A 19,440-nucleotide genomic window follows, 5' to 3' on the forward strand; every position below is an offset into this window, starting at 1 on the left:
TTCAGCCTTTTTACCATTTAAAATAAATACCTTATAATTTAACCCATATTTCGTTTCAATAAATAAAAATACAAAATAATCATAACAATGTAAAGTAAAATAGTATTATTTTAAATTTATTTTAATCACGGACCAAATTGTTATTCATGTCAAACTCTTGAATAATTCTAACATTTTTTTATTCTATATAAGTTTTTTTTCCTTATAAAAGCTACCAATTTTGAACAAAGTTGACTCCTAACTTGTATGCCTTTTACTATGTCTTTTTTTTTTTTTTTTTTGTGTAATAATTAAATTTATAAATTCAAATCTAGAACGTATTTCATGTTAAATGAGTTATATTTACTAAGATGTTAAATTCTTTAATTACCTACCAAATGTATTGTTAAATTACAAAATTATGTTGAGGAAAAAATAATCTAATTTCAATGTAATTATTTATTTTTCTAAAATGAGATCCAATTCCCTCAGTCTTTTCTATACTTCTATCTTCATTCTTCCTATTTCCAAATTCTATTTCAATATTAAGAGTTACTTCTTTTTTTTTTTTTTTTTTTCATCTCAATATGTGTAAATGTAAAGTAATTATAATAATAGGAAAATAAAGTATCATTTTGAAATTATAATGAACAAATTTCAATTCACATTGAACTCTTGACCAATCATAACATTTTCTTTTTAGAGAGAATCTTCTTTACAAAAAGACATGTGAACAAAAGATAAATTAATTATAAAACTTGGTTTCGGTGGGAATATATAGTTAATAATAAATACAAAATTTGGACATTTATTTACGATCAAACATACATCGAAAGGAAAAGTATGGCCATCAAATGAACGATTTCACATCGTATGTCAATGTTTATTGTTTTTCTTTTTTTCAAGATGAATATAGCTCAATCCGTGTCATAGATATAGAAGTGCAAATCACATAGATATATACTAATTTTGTATATTAGGTCATCCTTCGTATTTATTTTTAATTAATTAATTAATAGACATTAAAACGAGAGATTAGACTAATAAAAATAAATAAGGTTAAAAGTGTAAATCTTGAAATTTGGAGATCAAATTGAAATAAAACTCAAATATTAAGGGTGAAATTGTAACATGTTGAAACTTGACTAAGGCCACGTTTACCAAACTGCAACGAATATTGGTGTAATCAAATTTCATTGATGGATCAATCGCAAATGTAATTGGATTGTTTTTTATCGCATTTGCTTACCTATGAATTTTTTCATATTTACTGTCACCATTACTGTTACCTCTAAGGGTCAAGTGATAACAGTAAAAGTGGCAAAATTCATAATTTTTTCTCTAGAACAATAACAGTAATGGTAACGATACGACGTAAGTTCTAGATGCAATTGGATAGAGCATGCTCTACTTGTCAATCATTTTGTTTTTTATTATAAATTTGGAAGTTGCTCTATGTGTCAATTTCGTTGCAAGACACAAGTAAACAACACTAAAGATAATCAAATGGGACCCACTATTCACATTACTATTGATTGATTACCATTTTAATAGGGTAAATGTGGCCTAGATTAAAATCAAAACCAAAAGTTAAGAACTAAAAATGTAAGATTTTGAAAACTAGAGATCATATAGAAACTAAACTCTAAGTTTAGAGACAAAAAAAAAATGTATTTTACAATAATTTTTTTTAATTTTAAAAATATTATTTTGATTGTGAAAATATTAAAAACCCTATCTAAAAAACACAATCATGGAAGTTGTATTTATAAGTTCAATTTTTTCTAATTAAAAAAACACAAAAGGATGGTAAACAACCGACTACCCCACCTACACTTTAATATCATAAAAAATAACAATTTAATTGACGTGAGTATAACTTAACAAACACGAGCTAACTTTGCGAACTTAACTCAACTGTCATAGTGTTCATACTATCAACCTCATGGTTTGAAGTTCGATTCCCCCACCCCACACTTTAATTACAATATCTTTGGTTTGGTTTGTTAGACCATAATAAATAACAAAAATTAAAAAAAAAAATAATAATAATTATCAAACAGAATTTAAATCATTTATATTTTTCCATTCCATTTTATATTTGTTCTACTCAAAATATAGGGGTAAGGTGGGAAAAGGAGAAAAGGATTGACAGGTGGTCAAACAGGATTGGCTGTGGATTCAAATGGTCAAATGGTATGGGCTCGGCTCCGACACCGGCGCCGGCGCCGGCGCCGACATCCTCTAGCTTATTTGAAAAAGACGGAGGCAAAAACTAAATGCACGCGTAATTGAGGATTCCAATAAATATGCAACTTCCACTTTTACACAAAAAACTTCACTTTCGTGTAGACTTTTCTATCTTCGAGTTTTCAAATCTATATATTTAATTTTATAGTTTATGATGTATTACAAGTCTAGTTTCAATAACTTTTATGATAATATTTCAAACTTTTGAGGAATTATTAAATTTTGGATAAATTGAAAAAGTTACGTATGAAGTATGACAATAATTACAATTATATTTTTAAGTTTATAAGCATCAAAACCTCAAATTCATACAAGTGTTAAACTTTGATCCTCAAACTTACTTTATCGTAGAAATTGTAAGAATGATATGAATTTGAGGATTCAATTTTTATTAATCGAGGTCCAATTTCTACAACGATTGTAATGTTTGAGTATCCAATTTTAATATTTGTGTAAGTTTGAGAGTTCAATTTTTTACAATTGAAAGTTCGAGATTGTAATTACAATTAACATCATATTTCATGATAGTTTTTGCAACTTGTCTTTAAAGTTTTTTTTAAAACCATTTCAATAAATCTTTAAGCTAATACATTGAGCTTTCAAATTGCTTAATAAATCATTGAATTTTCAAACTTGTTTATGTATAATATGCTTTTAGATTTTAAGAAAAATTTAAAAATTTTAAATATAGATATATGCCAATAAAAAATAAAAATTTACTTTTCTCAATTTAAAATAATTTCCTTAAAACTAACTAATATTAGACTTCATTTGAGATTCAATTAAAAAGATATAAACTTTTTTTATTGTTTAATAATATATTACTAAATATATTTTGAATAATTTTTTAAATTAACATCCAAGTTTTAAATTTATTGTCGAACATATATATGGATGTAATTACTCTACTACCATTAGATCTCATTTCGATTTTCAATTTCTTCAAACCACTATCCAAACCTAATCTAAAAAATTATCTGACACTTTCTAAAATTTTTTTAAAAAAATATACCGACAAAGTCTACCCAAAATTTTAGAAGTTCAAATAGAGAGAGAGAGTATTGATGTCAAAAGAAAAAAAAAAAAAAAAAGTTGAATTTATTGTTCTTAAGATGACTCGTTCTATTCCAATTACTAGATGTCGATCTACAAGATTTATGACAAGACCATGTTAATAAGGCTATGACGATAGGATAAGAATTTGTTAAACATATTTAATTAAATGTTATTTTTCCCACCCTCTTCTCTAAATTCTTTCTAAAATATATCAATCAAATGCTATTTTTTTCCTCCTCTTCTCTAAATTTGACAAGTACAATGTCAGATCTAATTTATTATTGTTGTTGTTGATTAGTGATAATAATTAAGCCAATAAAATATTTTCTAGTCCAAATAATTTATAGGATTTAAATCTCTTTCACCTTCTTGTTTAGTCTAGAAATTACATTGAAGGGTTAATTTAATGTTATTATTATAATTTCTAAAGTTGGCTGACTAATTTTATGGTCTACTAATGATTTGGTAATTAAGTTTTGTTTACTTACAAACTTCTTTTTTGTTTTATTAATGATTTTAGGATTTAATAACTTTAATAGATTGTATCTTTAAGGATTCTTTGGAACTATAATCAAAGTATTTTATTTTTTTATAACAAAAATATATTGGAAATGTTTTTGAGCTTACTGTTCTTTTTTTTTCCTTTCATTTATTTTAGCGCAATAAAGATTTATTTAGGTTAAAAGTTTTTATAATTAATTACTTTTCTTGAACTGTGCTTTTTTCTACAACTTTTTAACGTACATTATTTTAACAAACATTTCAATTCTTATCCATCTCTATTCTTTTTGTATTTAAAATTAGTTTTAAAAACTTAACTTGCATTTGGAAGAAATTCATAAATCATATATAATAAAACAAAGAAATTTATAGGTGAAAGTAATTTTTATAAACTTATTTTTTTAAAATAAAAAATTAAGACTCCTTTGATAATGATTTTTTTTTTTTAGTTTTATACGTCTTTTGAAATTTATGCATGTTTTCTCCGACTTTCTTTCGTTAAGATTTTCGATTAAAAAAAACATTTGAATTCTTAAACAAAATTTCAAAATAAAACAAGTTTTATTTTTTTCTTAATTTTCAAAATTTGACTTAGTTTTTTTTTTTTTATAAACATCGGAAGAGAATGAACAACAAAAACAAAGAAAATTATAGGTAGGTAGGAGTATTGTTTGTAACTTTGTAACCTCTGGAGTATTGTTTGTAACTTTGTAACCTCACTTTTCAAAAACTAATTTTTTAAAAAATAAATAATTATTAAATGAGACCTAAGTTATTACTCAAATGAAGCTTTAATAATGATTTTTAAGGCCCCATTTTAGTAACTATTTGATTTTTTATTTTTATTTTTTAAAAAATTAAGTTTATAAACACTCTTTCTTACCTCTAAATTCTCAACTTGTATATTCTTTTTACCAATGTTTTGAAAAATCAAGCTAAATTTAGAATACTAAAAAAATAGTTTTTGTTTTTGAATTTTGAGTAGGAATACAACTCTTATACTTAAGAAAATAAATTGTAAAATCATGGTAAGAAATGGATAGAAAAATATAATTAATTTTTAGAAACTAAAAGCAAATTCAAATCGGACTAAATATAAATATTTTTCTTTTTACAAACAGAAAAGGAAAGAGATGAACTGAAAATATATGGTTTTTTTTTTTCTTTTTGAAATTAACCTTATAATAAAACCACTTCTATAGGTGATTTGAATCGAATATAAATTTTAGATAAATATAAAGTGATATTGATTGATCCATGGGCTCATTCAATAATGATTTTAAAGTATAGTTGACAAAAATAAATGGTTTTAAGACATGATAGTAATGTTATGTGTCAAGATAAATTGTCTTGAAATTGGTTAGACATAAAAAAGAAAAAAAGATATGAATTTATTCATGTTGACAACTTGTCCTCCTTTAAGAGAGAGAGAGAGAAACCAAAAAAACCAAAAAAAAAAAAAAAAAAAACCAATTTTCATCTAGAAAATGATGGTCAAAATTTAAATACAAGTAATTTCCATGAAATATTTATGGGTTTGGTTTTAATGAGTCCACTCCCTAAGGAAAAAAAAGGTCCCCCCTCTCTATTAGATAAAGTTGATGAATACGTTATTTTTAAATATTGAATAATGAGTTAATTTATTTATAAATATAGCAAAATGTTATTGTTTATCAATGACATTTATCGTGTTAATGTCTATCTTTGACAAATAGTAATATTTTGCTATAATTAAAAATATTTCTAACAATTTTATCATTTACCATCATTACTCATACATTAATTTTCTTTTCACTTACATTATAGAATAATAAATTTTGAGACTCAAAAATTCTCTTTATTTGGTTTGAAATGTAGTTTTATGGAAAGAGTTACAAGATCGGATTAATTGCTAAAAAGGGTATAATTTTGACTAATTAGTTTTAGGACTTATTCATTAACAATTGATTTTTAACTCTGGTTTTTTTTTTTTTAATTCAAAATTCATTTTTTCTCAAGGTTTTTTTAGTTATAATCTATTAGTTAACAATTAAAAAAAAAATATTGTGAATAGCTTTTTACGACTCTGTTGAAAACCGTTTTCTTATAGTGTGTAGTTTTAAGCCAGGTTTAAAAGGTTGAAATGTTAACTTTCTATGAAAATATAGATATCAATAAATATTTTTAGAAAAATTATAAAATCAAAAAAATTTTAAAATTGTTTTTAAATTAATGAATAAAATTTTTATAGCTTTGAAACAAGTCTAACACGTTCACAATTTATTATTATAGTAACATTAGTAGTATTTTATTGTTTATTTTTTTATGTTTAGTAGATTTCTCTACAATATAATGTAAATGTTGATTCATTTCTCTAGTCGATGTCAAACCAATAAAAATTTGTAAATATGAATAAAAATATTGAGATATCGATGAAAATTTAAAAACATAATTTGAAGAAACATAGCTAAATAATAAAAATATGTTTGCATAATTGATTCATAAGTATTTGTGTAAACAAATTTTTATCATATATTTACTTTTATAAAGTGACTTGAATAAAAGTGAACCTTGTACCATAAGCGGCCTTTAGTTGACCACATGGTATCTCAAGAACAAAATTTAATTAGTTAGATTGAGTTTCATATTTCATCATTGTGCCCAATTATTCTTTGACAAGACAAAAAAAAAAGCATAAATAAAATTAATATAACTTTTTTAGCTTCTTAAACTTGGATAATATTACAATCTGAAATGTACTTTTAAGGAAATTTTACCTTTTCAAGGTTGTATATGGGTCATTAAGAGTTTTTAAATTAACTCAACAAAGTATAAGCTCAAGTGACGATTTGCTGGAATTCGTATTAAAAAATAAATATTTTTTATATTAAAACTTGCCAATCAGGCATTTATTGAAACACATCTACTAAGCAAATGGCTTATTATTATTATTATTATTAATGATAGGTTTTCAATTTATTAATTATGAATTTGAGACTGTCTCAATTTGGTCTTTACATAAATTTAGTTTTCATGTTTGAAAAAATTCTAATTTTATTTCTATAGTTTTATTAAACTTCATAAATGATCTCAATAAAATGTGAATTAATCATTCCCCTATTTCCTTCAAACTTTTTTAGTTTTTACTCCATCCTAAACTATAATATAAACATACAATAAACTAATACAATTAGTGAAATAAAAAAGAAAAAAACATTAGCTCATTGTATAATAGCAGAAAGAAATTCATAAAATATCAATAATACACAATTTCTGTGATCTACCAAAATTATAAGTATCAAATTGAAATCAATGTTGACATATACTCATGTTCTTAATAAATCACTTTTAATCTCTCAACTTTTATAGAAGTAATAATTCAATCTTTGAACTTTGGTTTGTAACGATTTAGTCCATTTACTTTTAATTTTGTAACAATTTATCTCATTAACTTTCATGTGTAATAATTTAGTCCTTAAATTTATGACAATTTAGTCTCTGACGTAAAAATAAATTATCAAAATTAGATGTAAAAAAATTATATTTTATGGTGTAGACTTATAGATTTATTTAGGGCTAGTTGCATAAATAAAGTCCAAACACAAAATAATAGAATATGTAGTACAAGGATAAAATAATTGCATATATAGATTAGAAAATGGTAAAAGACTAAAAAACTCATGTCTAGCCACCATTTTGCTCGCTTTTTCCCAGTTTTCTCAAATTAAAAGCTATGATAGTAGCTATCAGTGATAGCTTCTATCAATTGCTATCGATGATAGTTGCCATCAGTGACAACTTTTAATTTGAGAAAAATTAATACAATATTGAAATATTAACTTTTAAGGTGCTATCAATTATTAGTAGCTATGATTGATTCACTTTCATCAATTGGAATCAATCTTGAAATATTAATACTAAGGTTATCAGTGGCTATCAATGATAGATTTATAAATAGTGATCAACTTTGAAAGAAGACCAACAACTTTGATTACCACAGTAGCTATCACTAATAATCTTTTATCATGGCTATCACTGATGACAGCTATCAATCGCTATTGCGGATAGACTTTCATCAATTAGAATCAACTTTGAAATATTAATACTTAAGGCTATCAATGATAGAATTATATAACTGGTTATCACCTTTGAAAGAAACTCGATATATTAGATATCACCTAAGTTTTATCAACGATATCACTAACATCACTCATATTGTGGTTATTAATGATATCTTCTTTCACTAATAATATCAGAGATAAGATGTTATCAATGATCTCACTAATATCATGATAGTTCTTTATCACCGAGAACGTGCTATCAGTGGTAGCTTCTATCACCGATAACGTGTTATCGGGTAGCTTCTATCACCGATAACATGCTATTAGTATTAGTTTCTATCACTAGTAACATGCTATCAGTAGTAGCTTCTATCAATTATAGCCACTAAACATCTTTTTGCCTTTTTCTTGTCCTTCCTAAACATTTATAAATCCCTTTTGTTTTTTATGATAGCTTCTATGAACATGCTATTAGTGATAACTTCTAGGCATTCCACTTACATTTTAGTTTGAGACCCAACTTTATTAATTAAATTCACTAAGTTGGCTATCAATGATAGATTTCTATAAGTGGCTTTAACTATGAAAATATAATCAAAGATTAAGCTATCAATGATAGAAAATATTAGTGACTATCACTGATAGACTTTCATTTGCTATTGATATTTATTATTTGTTATAATAATCAAACTTGATGATTGGCTTGTTGGTGTTAAGTCACAAGAAACGGAAGAAGCAAAAAATCAGAGAAAGAAAATAAAATAAAATAATAAAAAGATCAAAATAAATCTAAACAATAATCTCTATGATATAGTAGAAATCAAAACTCAAAAATTAAATTGTTACTAATATTAAAGTAAGGGACTACAAGTGATTTCTTTTCTAAACATTCAAACCATAAGACTGAAATAAAAAATATATATATATATAAACTCATAGGATCAAATTAAATATATAAGAAATCGTAGGGAAAAATTTATAATTTAACCCTTCGAAAAATTCTTTAAAAGGAAAAAAAAAATGAACAAACCTAATCTTTGAAAATAAAAGATAAGGAAAAAGAAATAAATCGGGAATGGTTATGAAACAGAATCTAAAAATATTGGGTTAATAATTATCAAATAGATTGTTGAATTGAGATCCATCCTTCGTAAACTAAATTTCGAAAATTTGATATTCAAAAAATTCAAATTGGTGTCGTAATAAATAAAACAAAATAATAATATAATATAATATGGCAATCGCAAACAACCAAAATTCTGATTGGCCCGTCCCTTCTTTTTAAATCGCCAAAATTCTTATTCTCTCTACGCATAAACACGAACGCCTTCCCTCACTTTTCTCCCCCTTTTCTCTTTTAGATTTAGATTCCTTTTTTCATTTTTCTCCCAAACAACAGTTCTTCTTCTCTCTCGCTCGAAGGTTCCACAGTTCTCTCTCTTCTCCGGCTCCGGCGACTGCTCAGCCACCGCTGATCGTCGATTTCACCTATGGTATGTACCGCGTCCTCTTTCTCTAGATGTTTAATTTTGAATCTGAATCGATTGTTGAATTGAGTGGACAATACTGATTTTTGTATCGCTCTGGTTTTGGAAACGGATAGCGGTATTCCGGCTGCCGGTTTATTCGGAATCTTGGATTTGTCGTCAAATAGTTTAGTATTGACGATGATCGTTTCTCTGATTGAACCGCCGTTTTTGGCGGCATTGGAGTTCACGCGGTTGGCTCTACCTTTTTTCTTTTCCTTTTAGATTAATAAAATAAAATATTGTGACTGTTTTAAATTTAGGTCTTGATTTTTTTTTCATATCTTAATTTGTAAACTTTGTATTAAATTTTTAGATTTAAATATTACTTCATTCTTATACTTTCAGCTTCAATTTATTAAGTATAGAAGCCAAAATGAAATTAAAAATACAAAAACCTAAGTAATATTTAAATAATTAGTTTAATTATTAGCTTCATGATTATTCTTTTTATTTAAAAGTAAACTTCCATAGATATAGTGTACTACATTTAGGGGTCTAATTAAGTTATATATATATATATATTTGGGCTCATAATAAAAATATTATATTTTGAGTAAAAAGGTTCAAAACTATTTAAATTACACTTAAAAACTATTTTGAATAGTTACCAAACATTCCATTTTTTTCTAAAATAACTTATTTTTTAAATTAAATATTTGAAAATGTATTCTAAACACAATTTATATTTATAGTCGATTATAGTATAATTTGATAAAGAAGAAATTCATTAAATATTATTCAAAGTTACACTGAAGTAAAAAAAATTAAGAATATTTCATATACTAAAATTTTGAAGATATTAAAAAATTACAAATATTTCATAGAAATAGATGTCTCATAGATTTATGTTCAAAGACTATAAAAGTAGATTTTTTTAATGAAATTAAATCCCATAAGGATTTCTTTTTCAAATATATAAAAGTAGACCAGATTTTAAAAAAAAATGAAAAAATTACATCGCATGTGGACAGCTTCATGGATAAATTAAAGATGTAATTATTGAATTATAGTAAGCAAATCTATATCATTGCTTAAGAAGAACTTCTAAATTTATAAATTATGAAATATAAAGTTAGGAAGCTTGAGTTTGTATAAAAAGCATTATTGTACAAATGAATAGGCTATAGAAATGTGAGATATGTATGTATATATACACACATCACGTTTTGGTTCAAGATAAGATGATCTTGGCTAGAGATTTGTGGGTTAGGTTTCGTGGGTTTTTATAATATGGTGAGATACATAAATTTATAATTATCTGAGAGCTCAAATCAACCAAACATTTAAATCATTTAAGTTTCGTTTGGTAGTCATTTGGATTTTATTTGATAATAATTTTTTCTAAATTACAAGCCAAATTTTGAGAACTAAAAAAGTATTTTATAAATTTTTTTTTTTTTTTTAAATTTGGACAAGAAATCAACCATTGTAATACAAATCATTTTAACAAATGTAGATGATATAGGATTAATTTTTCAAAAAAAATAATAAATAAAAACCAAATGATTACCAAACAAGGTAACTTTTTATTTTTTTTTATTTTTTAATTAAGCTTATAAACATCATTCCTACCTCTAAATTTCGTGTTTCATTACCTATTCGTTCTTATTTTTTAGTTAAAACTTCAACTATTTTATTTAAAAAATAAGATTATTTTAAAAAATAAAAAGATAAACTAAAAATCAAATGGTTATGGAATGACGGTTAGATTTACTAAATTCAAGGAAGCAAAATACAAAAATGTCCCATGGATTGAGTTTTCCAAGTAAAGTAAGTATAGATAGAATAAGTAAAAAGAAAGTACCCACTAGGCTTTGGAATTGAATTTCATCTCACTCACATTGGTGTTGGTTGAATTAAGATAATACTAAAAACACCCACCCCCTGTACAATAATGTACAGCTCCATGTGACTAGGAACCACCGAAACTTTCTACTATCTGTCCTATATATACACTATAAATTTTCATTTTTAATTTTTTTTTTTATAATTCTTAAAGATTTTTTGAAATTTTAACCAAATTAAGAAAGAAAAGTTTCAAGCTAGATTTCAAAATGGTTAGTCTATCGAGATTTGAGTTCCGTTTGAGAAACAAAACTCATTCTTGAAGGTAAAATTCTAATATTTTAGAATTAAAAGACTAAATCGAAACTAAACTTAAAATTTAAGGACTAAAAGTCCTGCATTTAAAAATATATAAGTTAAATAGAAATTTGTCCTAGAGATTAGAAAAGTATTTTTTTCGAAACAAAAATGTTTTTCATGGGTGACCTCAAATAATTAAAAGCAGATGACTAGTTCACAAATATAAGGACATACTTTTCTTTATTTCTTCTAAACATCATATCGTCATCCACGGTTGTTAGGAACATTCATCTGACTTTATGTTTATATTTACTATAGCTATTCTTATTTGTACATTAAAATGAGGGATTTAAGATCTCTCAACTGATAGGACCAAGTCACATTCCTTACTCTAGATCTCTATGTAAAATTTCATCTTTCATTTCCTTTATTTAGTTATAAAACAGCAGACATATCTTTTTCTAGATACTTGTATTGATTAGTTTGAATAGTGTCGAGGGACAGAGATAAAAATTTGAACCTCCAACTTTGATCGAAAGATTACATGTCAATTATCATTCAACTATGCTCACATTGATGGAGATAGTTGAGTTAATTCCTAGATAAAGCTTTATATTACCAAAACAATTGTCCTTATTCCAACCATGTTCAAATTCACTAAAGAGTTTGAATTTGCTTAGGTTAAATATGTAAAAAGAAAAGTTTATATCAATAGCAAATTTTGAGAAAAGCTTAATTAGTTAAATAAAAGAAAAAAGTTATAATTTCACAAAAATAGTAACAATAAATAATAAAAATAAAGAAAAATCATACATTGATATGTCTATTTGAAACCATTAATGCCTATGCCTTTGGTTGTTATCTTGTTTATTTGATTGCAATTCCCAATTCATCCCTTCATAATACATATCATGGTTTTGTCATTTGGGGAGATATACATCCCAATCACATATGACCATTTATTAGCACAGCTTTACTTCCTTTTTTTAGCAACAAAATAATGTAATGGTGCGGGCCCAATTTTCAATTTGGTTCTTCAATTTTATAAAAAGATGATCAATTGATACACATTATTAGTGAAAATATTTATTGAAGTATATTAGAGATGTTTTTAAATAAAGGAAAATGAACCAATTTATTTATAAATATAATAAAATTTAACCATTTATAATGATAGATCATAATAGACGATGACATTTTCTATATTTGAAAATTTTAACTATTTAAAACAATTATTTTATTTTTATTTTAATGTTGTTTTATTAGCATATTTGGACATACCGACATATCTATTGAATAATGAACTTTTGTCAATCAGTTTATATAAATGAAGTAATATTTGAGTACCATGTTGATGATCTAAATATATTAATATATTAATGTATTAATTATTTTTTTTTTTTTGAAAATCTTAATGGAGATATTTAATACATTAATGTACAAAATGAGAATTTCTAAAAGGCTAAAAATTAAATCGAATGATATTTATTAAATATCATAAAGCTCCTACTTAATTGCCAGTCGACCACATTCGGTCAATGATTATCAATATTCTTTAAAATAAAATGAAATTTCTTTGATTACTTTTTACATTAGTTTTTTTTGGTTTGAAGTTTTAAAATATCTTATTTTATCCTTTTCTTTTTCAAAATATTTTGATTTCTTCCACAAACTTTGTATAGCCTTTATTGTCAAATTTCTTTTATTATATTTTTAAACCAAAATTTGTTTAGAGATCCTATCCAGATATTTTGTTCTATTTAATTAAAAACTAAAAACAACAAAGTTAAAAAATTTCAATCATAATATTATATTATCTTTATTCACACTATAAATTTGTCATTTTTCCATTGTATATTTCATTACTTCTACACAGGTTAATTCTAAAAGAAAAATTAGGTGATGTTATTTATAATATGAGTAAATATATCATAAATATAAAAATTAGATTAAAGAAATGCCAAACCAATTACAAAATTATATTAAAATTATGAAGTGAAAGAGAGAGAGAGAGCATTATATTCACATAAGATTTCAAAATTTCGATATCATCCTAATAAATTCTTCGAACTACTCTTACTCAACGGTCAAAGAAGCTGCACGTGGGAAATGTTTTTATTTTGTTATTATTTATTATTATTTTTTTTGGATAGAAGAAATGGCTTTGGTTCTAGGGCATGGGAGTGCGCATATACGACGCTCCTAACAAGCGCGGGGGAGTTGGATGGAAAGTATTTGGATTGACAAAAATGCATGAAATTTTTATAGGGTGCGGGAGAGGACACGGAAAGGGAGGTGAGAAGAATTACTTTGACGAAACCGGTGTCTTTGGAGGCAGGATCAGATGTGGCCGAGTACAGAGCTCCTAACTTACTCAGTCGCATCCTAAGTCTCTTCAAGGATGTACGGCCAGGATCGGATCTCTCCCACTTCAAGGTAATTTTATTTTTCTTTTCTTTTTCCTTTTCTTTTTGTTAAGCTACCAAAATAAAAATAAAGCTTCTCAACTGTCATTTTTGTGAAGGTTTATGATATGACATGAAGTTATTATTCCCGACATATGTTTGACTAATTAGTTATCTTTTTAATTACTATTTTAATGTTAAAATTATGCAAAATTAAGGGTATTATATAACAAACATGAGTATTGTCCATAAAAATATAACTTGGTTTGTGTAAATTACTAAATTTCAGGTGCCCCCACAATTCAACATGCCAAAATCACAACTTCAATGTTATGGTGAATCTGTGTATTGCTTCAATGAAGACATGTTAAGGAAGTGCAACAATGGGAAGAACCCAATAGACAGATTTGTGGCTGTGGTAGCATGGAATATTTCTACTCTTCGTCCTTTAACTTTTGGCATTTCTCCTTTCAACCCAATTCTTGGAGAGACTCATCATGCTTCTGCAGGCTCCCTAAATGTTCTACTTGAACAGGTTCTTACTTAATCATCCACAACTTTTTTTAGACAAAAACAGTACAATCTAAAGCCTAATTTTCTCATCTAGGATGATAGGAAGGATACTATCTAAAAAAACCATCTTTCAAGATCAAAGAACATCACTCGATCTCTCTTTACTGACTCTTTCTTTGTATGAACAATTGTGACAGATTTCACATCATCCACCAGTGAGTGCCCTCCATGCTACTGATGAAAAGGAAAATCTGGAAATGATATGGTGTCAGCAGCCTATTGCCAAATTCTATGGTACCCAAAATCTCTATTTTTCTTCATATAATACATGATATCAGTGGCAACTACTCTCCATTCTGCTGTTATTAATCCCCTCTGTGTGCCACTATTTACTAGATGTACTCTAGTCTTTGCACAGTGTATAAAACTAATAGAATCCGAATCAGAATCACAATGTACTCCTAATAGTACTCTAATAGCATTCCTATCATTACATCAACTTATACATCAACCAACTTTTGTAGGTACATCTGTGGAGGTGGAAGTAAGTGGGAAGAGAGAGCTGAGACTTTCAAATCATAGAGAAACTTATGTCATGAATGCCCCAAATTTAATGTTCAAATTCCTTCCAACGCCTGGGGCTGAATGGAGTGGTAATATCAGAATTGCATGCCAAGACAGTGGTCTTGAAGCCGAGTTACGTTGTAAAGGCCTTTCTTTCTTTGGTTTTGGAGGGAATGCTAGATCAATCAAAGGAAAGATTTTTGATAGCTTCTCATCAAAGCCTCTTTACGAGGTCAATGGTCAATGGGACAGGTACACCATAGCTCTATGATAAGTATCCCCCCATAATTATGGAATCATCACTCGTTTCCTAATTTTTAAGAGCAAATTTTGTGGTTTCAAATCTTTGAACCAAAGAAAGTCCTCTTTTCTTTCCTTTTTCTTATGCATTAGCATTACTTGACAGTTCAAACAATTCTCTATGGCATATTTTAAGAGTTCTTATTCACAAAAGTGTAAACAAACACAAAATATGGCTATTGATTTCCTCTAAAGTCATTCAACTTATATTGCAGAACTGTCACGGTGAAGAACATAGAGAGCGGTGAAGTTGCAGTCATATACAACGCAAAAGAAAACATTTGGAGGCTGAGAACTCCTACAGTTCAAGACGTAAGGGTATAATATTTTCCATAGACAACTTTCTTCACCATATTGTGCTCTATACAGGCTTTTCATTCATAACTGAATGAAAAATTGGCAAAACCCATGAAAGCTCTCTATACTTGTTCTAGCCCTTCAGTAATCAATACATGTCTTAACTCATTGTGCAAAACTTACATATTAATTAGCTAAGAAATACAAATACTTTAGTTTGCCTAACACGTTCGATATGGACACTATGACACTTGTTAGACACATATCAGACAGTTGTTAATGTGATAGATGTGATAGACACTAGTTGTACAAAGTCAAAATAGAACCAACATTTCTTAAATATCCATCAAACACTTGTTACATCAATCTAATTTTTTAAGTATATAAATGCATAAATTCATTGACTTTGCATTCCGTTCTTGTTTAGAAATGATAAATATTTCTAAAAATGTATGTTTTAATAAACGTGTCCTTGTCTTATTCATGTCTTAAATCTTTAGAAAATGACATATTTTCGTGTCTGTGTCATGTTGTATCCGTAACCTTTAGTCAGTCAATATATATACATATACACACACATATCTAATTGTGAATTGAACATCTTCTACTCATACTCAACAGAGTGTTTGGCCAAGTGAATCAGCAGTGGTATGGAGTGAGGTGAGCCAAGGCATTGTGAGTAAGGACTGGGAGGCAGCAAAAAGAGGAAAGAGAGCTGTGGAGGACAAACAAAGGGAGATTGCAAGAGAAATGGCATCCAGAGGTGAGACTTGGGTTCCTAAGCATTTTACTTTTTCTCATACTAAAGAAGGTGGCTGGGACTGCACACCTATCCACAAATCAGTCCCTCCATCCCCCATTATTGTACCCAAATAAACATATTCCTCTCAATTTTTTTTGTACAATAACAAAACATTATTAGTTTATTATAATGTAGCTGTTATTGGAGGAGTTATATATTTATTAAACAACCAAAAAAACCTTCAAGTTACTGAACCTAAACCAAAATTGTAAAGAGATTTTTGCATGATCTTAGAAGGCGATAATATGGAATGACTCATCTTAAAAACTTACGAAAACTAACTTTCTATTGACGTCATAGAGCGAAATAGTTGAACCCTTAATGCACGATCATAGACAACTATTGATTTTAAAAAAGAAAAATCATCCGTGATTGAAATGAATATTGTGTTAGGACTCCAACTATTTTACAATGAGAGGAAAGTCCCTAACGCCATAGTACTATCTGACTTTGGTTTTTTAAGAATTGGATTATTTGTATGAAAATCATCAAGTAAAAACACTTGTTCAAGCCCGTTATAGAAAGTCATTCCAAACAAAACTTTACTCATCAAGAAGTTGACAATCAATCCTCCGGAAGAACACTTTCATTTGTTCAAGATCAAAAGCCACATTATAGTTCTGTTGAGCTAAAATCCCAATCACAGAAAGATTCAACATCTCAGAATTACTCGGCAAGATAGCCAAACAGAACCGATCCCCACCATGCTGCCGGAACAAACTTCCCGATTCCAACACCAAATCAGCCCCGCCGGCGAAATGAAACGTCACCGTCGGAAACCCAATCAGATCTCGACTCACAACTCCCTTAAAACAAAGCCCTTCAAATTTCCTCTCAGTTGGGATTCGTTCCAATAAGCCCGTCATCAAATCAAGAATCTCATCATAAAGTAATTCAAACCCACCATTAGCAAGCTTAGTGTAAGTCATTCCAGAGTCGATTAGAACTCCGCCCCTACCATCCCAAGTCATTTGAAAAGCTTTTGGGTCAATTTTGAGCCTCTTTGAGCCAACACTGATGCCTTGTAAAGTGACATAATAATGGCCGAAGTGAATCTGAAGAGGGGTGGAATCGCCTTCAATGTAAGATCCTTCCCCTAAGACGAGGTGATTGTGAGTGTAGACAGGATTGTTGATATCGCCAATGCAATAGGAAAATTTGTTGCCTAACTGAGTGGCCATTGTTATGTAAGGATATGCGCCAAGTCCAAATACGCCATTGTAGGTATCGTCATTGTTGGTTTTGGAGTTCATATGACCACACCCAAATGTTAAATTGGTCTTTTTTATTTTACCTGTTGCATCAATCGACCAGTGAATTGTGAGTTTGATTATTGTCGTAATTGAAGTTCAGTATCATTAGGTAAGAACCCAAGGAAAAAATGACTTGAATTTTGTTTTATGTTTTCATATGATTTCAATCGATGGAATTCTAAGTTTTAAAACTGTTTTCCAAGTGTAAATTTTGAAAGTATTTTTATATTTTGTGTATCTGTATTTAAAATATGAAATTTGAAATGCATGATTACATGAAAAGAAGGTAAAAACTTGAATAAATATAGTTTTTCTTGTTATAATTCTATTTTTAAAAAAATTGAAATATGTGTTATATAATGTAATATAAATTATATGATATCACAAAACAATAATTATAGACAATGCTTGACCTAAATATGTTATTAACTTAATTAATAATAATCAAAGTGAGTCTCTGATATTGACATGCATTCCGATCTAAGAGGTCAGAGATTCATTTTCCTACCTGCAATAGTTGTACTAAAAAAAATTAATCAATAATATTTTTATATTTAAATTAATATTGAGTGAGAAGTGAAGATGTAAAACAAGAAATAGAACTTTGTTTATATTAAATTATTTTCAAATTCTCTATGAAAACTCTTAATATCTCACTTTGACTAACCATTTTATATTTTTCTTAAGTATGACAAATGTGAAGGCCTACAAGAAAAATTAGACACGCTCATGTTGGCATAAACAAATTATTTGTTTGCATTCTACTTTTTGAGCTGAAATTTTGTTTTAAAATTTGGCTTTGTTCAAATGTGTTTTAAAAATAAAAAGAAAAATATATACTAAAAAGGATAGAGGAAGCCAACATAAATTTTTCAGCAAAAAGAAAAACAAAAAGAAAAACAAAATCATTATCGAAAGATTTTTGTATTATATAAATTTTTATTTTCTTGCATGAAAATTTTGTTATTATTTAATTAATTTTGGATAAAATTTAACTTTAAAGAACTAAATTTAAGATTTATTGGAAGTGGAAACTAAAATTAGACTAAAAGTTTAGGAGCTAAAATTAAAACTTCAAAGGATTGGGCTAAAATGGTAATTTAACATATTTAATTATTTATTTGGGTTGAAGTAGCATTCTATTGAAAAACTGTACCTTCATCAAGTGTCTCAAAGAGAAGTGATTCCTTAGCGAGAACTCCTTGAGAGGTATCCCCACCAAGGTACCTCAACTTATACTCGGCTTGATTAAAACCATTGCATCTGTAACCACTAATGTAGTTATACCCAGCAAACCCACAACCCAATATTTTGAAGCTTGTTGATTTTAAAGGATCAAACCATGAGTTCGATTGCCTAAAACAGTCGATACAAGGCAAACATTGCACCCACAGGAGGGAGCTACCAGTGTCAGCCACTACGAGCTGTGTCACGGGTGGCGAACCGATCGACAAATTAACAAGAAACCCGCTACCTTGATTGAAAGGGATGAGACTTGATCGAGCCTCATTACCAACAGACTTCAATTCTTTAATCTTTGACTCAAGATAAGCAAAGCGTTCGATTGAGCTTGTCTCCTCTCTCTTTGATCGATCCTCAATTGTCTCAGTTGGGTCATAGAGTGGATGTAGATACGAGTTGCGGTGGATCAGCTTGGTAGCCAAACGTGAAGGCTTTGTCGTGAACGCCATGGACGAGATTATGGCTGTTGACAAATAAAATGCCAAGGTCAGGGAAGGTAAAAGATGATATTGAGAAACTAACAGAATTACCATGTTGATTCTGATGTTATGCAATGGAGAATGAAACTAATAAATATCATCTAAAAGCCATGTAGAACAAGAAAGACTAGCAGGTAAAAAGATG

General features: G+C 27.7%; 2 protein-coding genes across 6 annotated transcripts in view; one reads left to right on the plus strand and one right to left on the minus strand.

Annotated features, from left to right (window-relative positions):
• The first annotated feature begins 9,098 nt into the window (after positions 1-9,098).
• On the plus strand, positions 9,099-16,490 carry LOC120071042 (oxysterol-binding protein-related protein 4C-like). Of its 2 annotated transcripts, none has more exons than XM_039023039.1 (7): positions 9,099-9,319; positions 13,709-13,876; positions 14,135-14,380; positions 14,556-14,652; positions 14,883-15,174; positions 15,438-15,534; positions 16,141-16,490. In XM_039023039.1, exons 1-7 carry the CDS (start codon positions 9,317-9,319, stop codon positions 16,393-16,395), a joined length of 1,158 nt encoding a protein of 385 aa, XP_038878967.1. In that variant the 5' UTR covers positions 9,099-9,316; the 3' UTR covers positions 16,396-16,490. The 2 variants fall into 2 exon arrangements, with proteins under 2 accessions (XP_038878967.1, XP_038878966.1); XM_039023038.1 differs by having other exon boundaries at positions 9,102-9,319; positions 15,438-15,540.
• A 142-nt stretch (positions 16,491-16,632) lies between these two features.
• The window catches only part of LOC120071041 (glycosyltransferase BC10-like), an 8,713-nt gene continuing 5,905 nt past the window's right edge, over positions 16,633-19,440 (minus strand). For 2 of the 4 annotated variants that reach the window (XM_039023036.1, XM_039023035.1), the window contains 2 exons: positions 18,731-19,279; positions 16,879-17,615 (listed from right to left, as the gene is read on the minus strand). Coding sequence is in view for 2 of the 4 variants with exons in the window: in XM_039023032.1 (XP_038878960.1) it covers positions 16,864-17,615; positions 18,731-19,349 (1,371 nt within the window). In the remaining 2 variants the exon portion in view is untranslated. Of the gene's footprint in view, positions 17,616-18,730; positions 19,435-19,440 lie in introns of those variants that run through there. The other 2 variants (XM_039023033.1, XM_039023032.1) reach the window with 2 other exon arrangements.

This window comes from Benincasa hispida, chromosome 2 (assembly GCF_009727055.1).
Source record: "Benincasa hispida cultivar B227 chromosome 2, ASM972705v1, whole genome shotgun sequence".
Lineage (NCBI taxonomy): Eukaryota > Viridiplantae > Streptophyta > Magnoliopsida > Cucurbitales > Cucurbitaceae > Benincasa > Benincasa hispida.

Coding starts and splice junctions, on each gene's coding strand:
- LOC120071042 (XM_039023038.1), top strand. Junction 14,381..14,555: donor TAAATGTTCTACTTGAACAG/GTTCTTACTTAA, acceptor CAATTGTGACAG/ATTTCACATCATCCACCAGT. Junction 14,653..14,882: donor GCCTATTGCCAAATTCTATG/GTACCCAAAATC, acceptor CAACTTTTGTAG/GTACATCTGTGGAGGTGGAA.